General features: G+C 63.4%; 1 protein-coding gene across 1 annotated transcript in view; it reads left to right on the forward strand.

The window, feature by feature from the left end:
- Positions 1-2,099, forward strand: part of EWSR1 (EWS RNA binding protein 1) — a 22,816-nt gene extending 20,717 nt beyond the window's left edge. The window contains exons 11-15 of the mRNA XM_029964899.1: positions 383-501; positions 873-1,002; positions 1,095-1,217; positions 1,299-1,476; positions 1,769-2,099. Of these exons, the coding sequence (XP_029820759.1) occupies positions 383-501; positions 873-1,002; positions 1,095-1,217; positions 1,299-1,476; positions 1,769-1,991 (773 nt within the window). The 3' untranslated portion in view covers positions 1,992-2,099. The remainder of the gene's footprint in view (positions 1-382; positions 502-872; positions 1,003-1,094; positions 1,218-1,298; positions 1,477-1,768) is intronic.
- Positions 2,100-2,162: the final 63 nt, after the last annotated feature.

Raw genomic sequence — 2,162 nt, forward strand, 5'->3', positions numbered from 1 at the left:
CTCCTCCCGTGCCACAGCAGCCTGTGGCCTTATGGGTTGTCCCTTCCTGTCCTACAGGCGTGTCTGGAAGTTATGTGTCAGCTTCCAGCATCGGAAAAGGGAGGTGGGATGTCCATGTGTGGGAGCCCAGAGGGCACCCAGGTCTTCCTGATCCCTCCCTTGGGATGTGTCCTGATATAACCGGGGTTTCTTCCCGCAGGGGGGGCTCTGGGGTCTGTCTGGCAGGACATGGGGGGGTTCAGTCACCTCCCTCGGGGTCCGGGGTTTCCTGTCGCTCACTGGGAGCGGAGCCGCAGCTGGGAATGACGGGATGGAAAGAACTCGGCCCTGGGGTATCCCTGCCCTTCCTCTCCCTGCACTGACCCTGGGAATTGTCTCCTAGGCCCCCCCATGGAGCCAGAGGAGGACTCAGACAGCACTGCAGTGTATGTGCAGGGACTCAACGATAATGTGACCCTGGAGGATCTGGCAGATTTCTTCAAACAGTGCGGTGTTGTCAAGGTGAGGGGACACCTGTGACCCCTGATGGCAGGGCAGGGGGACCATCCTCCTCCTCCTTCTCCTCACCCCAGAGCTCCTGCACAGCCTGCCCAGACCCCTCTCTCCTTCTCCTCCTCCTCCCTGCCCATTGCTCACACCCTTCCAGCCCATCAGCTCCCTGGGAGAGGCCTGTTGGGCCTGGCAGTGCTGTTTTGGGCCCGTTCCTTCATTTTTGGGGTGTCTGGGCTGTCCCTGTCACCCATGGTAGGCCCAAGGGGCCCTTTCTTCTGCCCTGGAGTCCTCAGAATGAGCCTTGCTTGTCTGGAAAGCAGAACAGGGAGTAAATCCCTGCTGGGAGAGGGGACTCCGGGTGACATCCCACTGTCCCTTAGATGAACAAGAGGACGGGGCAGCCCATGATAAACCTGTACATCGACAAAGAGACTGGCAAGCCCAAAGGTGACGCCACCGTGTCCTACGATGACCCATCTACTGCCAAAACAGCTGTGGAATGGTTTGATGGTGAGTGTGGGAGGGGGTTTGGGATGGAATTCCCTGTAGGAAGCACCAGGGTGCAGGTGTGCACTGATGTCCTGTCCTTGTGTCCCTCCTAGGGAAGGATTTCCAGGGCAGCAAGCTGAAGGTGACCCTGGCACGGAAGAAGGGCCCCATGAACAGCCTGAGGGGCGGGATGCCCCCCCGGGAGCAGCGGGGAATGCCCCCCCCTCTCCGAGGAGGTACTGGCTGGGACCCCCGGAGCTGCTCCCTGTCCCCCCTCCCCACCCGTGGCTCTGGCACTAACAGGGCTCCTTCCACAGGTCCGGGGGGTCCTGGTGGCCCAGGGGGGCCCAGTGGCCCCAGCGGCCCCATGGGCAGGATGGGTGGAAGAGGTGGAGACAGGGGTGGCTTCTCCTCGAGAGGCCCACGGGGGTCCCGGGGAAACCCCTCCGGAGGGAGCGTCCAGCACCGCGCCGGGGACTGGCAGTGCCCCAACCCGTGAGTACCCCGGGTCCCCTTTGTCCCAGGGGCTGACAGGACCAGGAGGCCTTTCCCAAAATCTCTTACTGGGCCTTCCCAGGAAGCTCCTTCCTCCCACCTGGGTCAGGGAGGGAGGGATGGGGTCACTGCGGGGGCTGTGGGTGAAGAGGCAGCTGGACTCCCCCACACTGGGGAAACCTGGCCAGGAGATGAGCCCCGGGTCCTGCTCTCCACCCTGCTCGTGGTGCCTCCTGGCATTCTCCCAGCAGGAATGTCATCCTGCTCTGGGCTGACTGGTGTTTGTACCCAGGGGCTGTGGAAACCAGAACTTCGCCTGGAGAACGGAGTGTAACCAGTGCAAGGCGCCCAAACCCGAGGGCTTCCTCCCGCCCCCCTTCCCCCCTCCAGGTACGTGGGGGGGGCTCACGGTTTCACTTCCCAGTGGGACACCCCAGGCCTGGCCTTGGGCTCCTCGGGGATTAGCTGGGCCAGCCCCTGGAGCTGCCAGGCCTTCACTGCTCCGTGAGCCGTGACGTGGAGGCTGGGATCACAGTTCCTCTGGGATCTGGGGGCCCTTCCTGGGGGGCTGCTCCCACCTCCTTAGGGCCCTAACGAGCTGTAGCTCCCCCGGCTCAGGAGGAGCTGGGTGAGGGGTGGACGCTGTGCTCCCTGAATCCCCTCAGGGTTCCCGGCACCTCCTGGGC

Source organism: Manacus vitellinus, unplaced genomic scaffold, assembly GCF_001715985.3.
Source record: "Manacus vitellinus isolate BGI_N305 unplaced genomic scaffold, ASM171598v3 scaffold_84_pilon, whole genome shotgun sequence".
Lineage (NCBI taxonomy): Eukaryota > Metazoa > Chordata > Aves > Passeriformes > Pipridae > Manacus > Manacus vitellinus.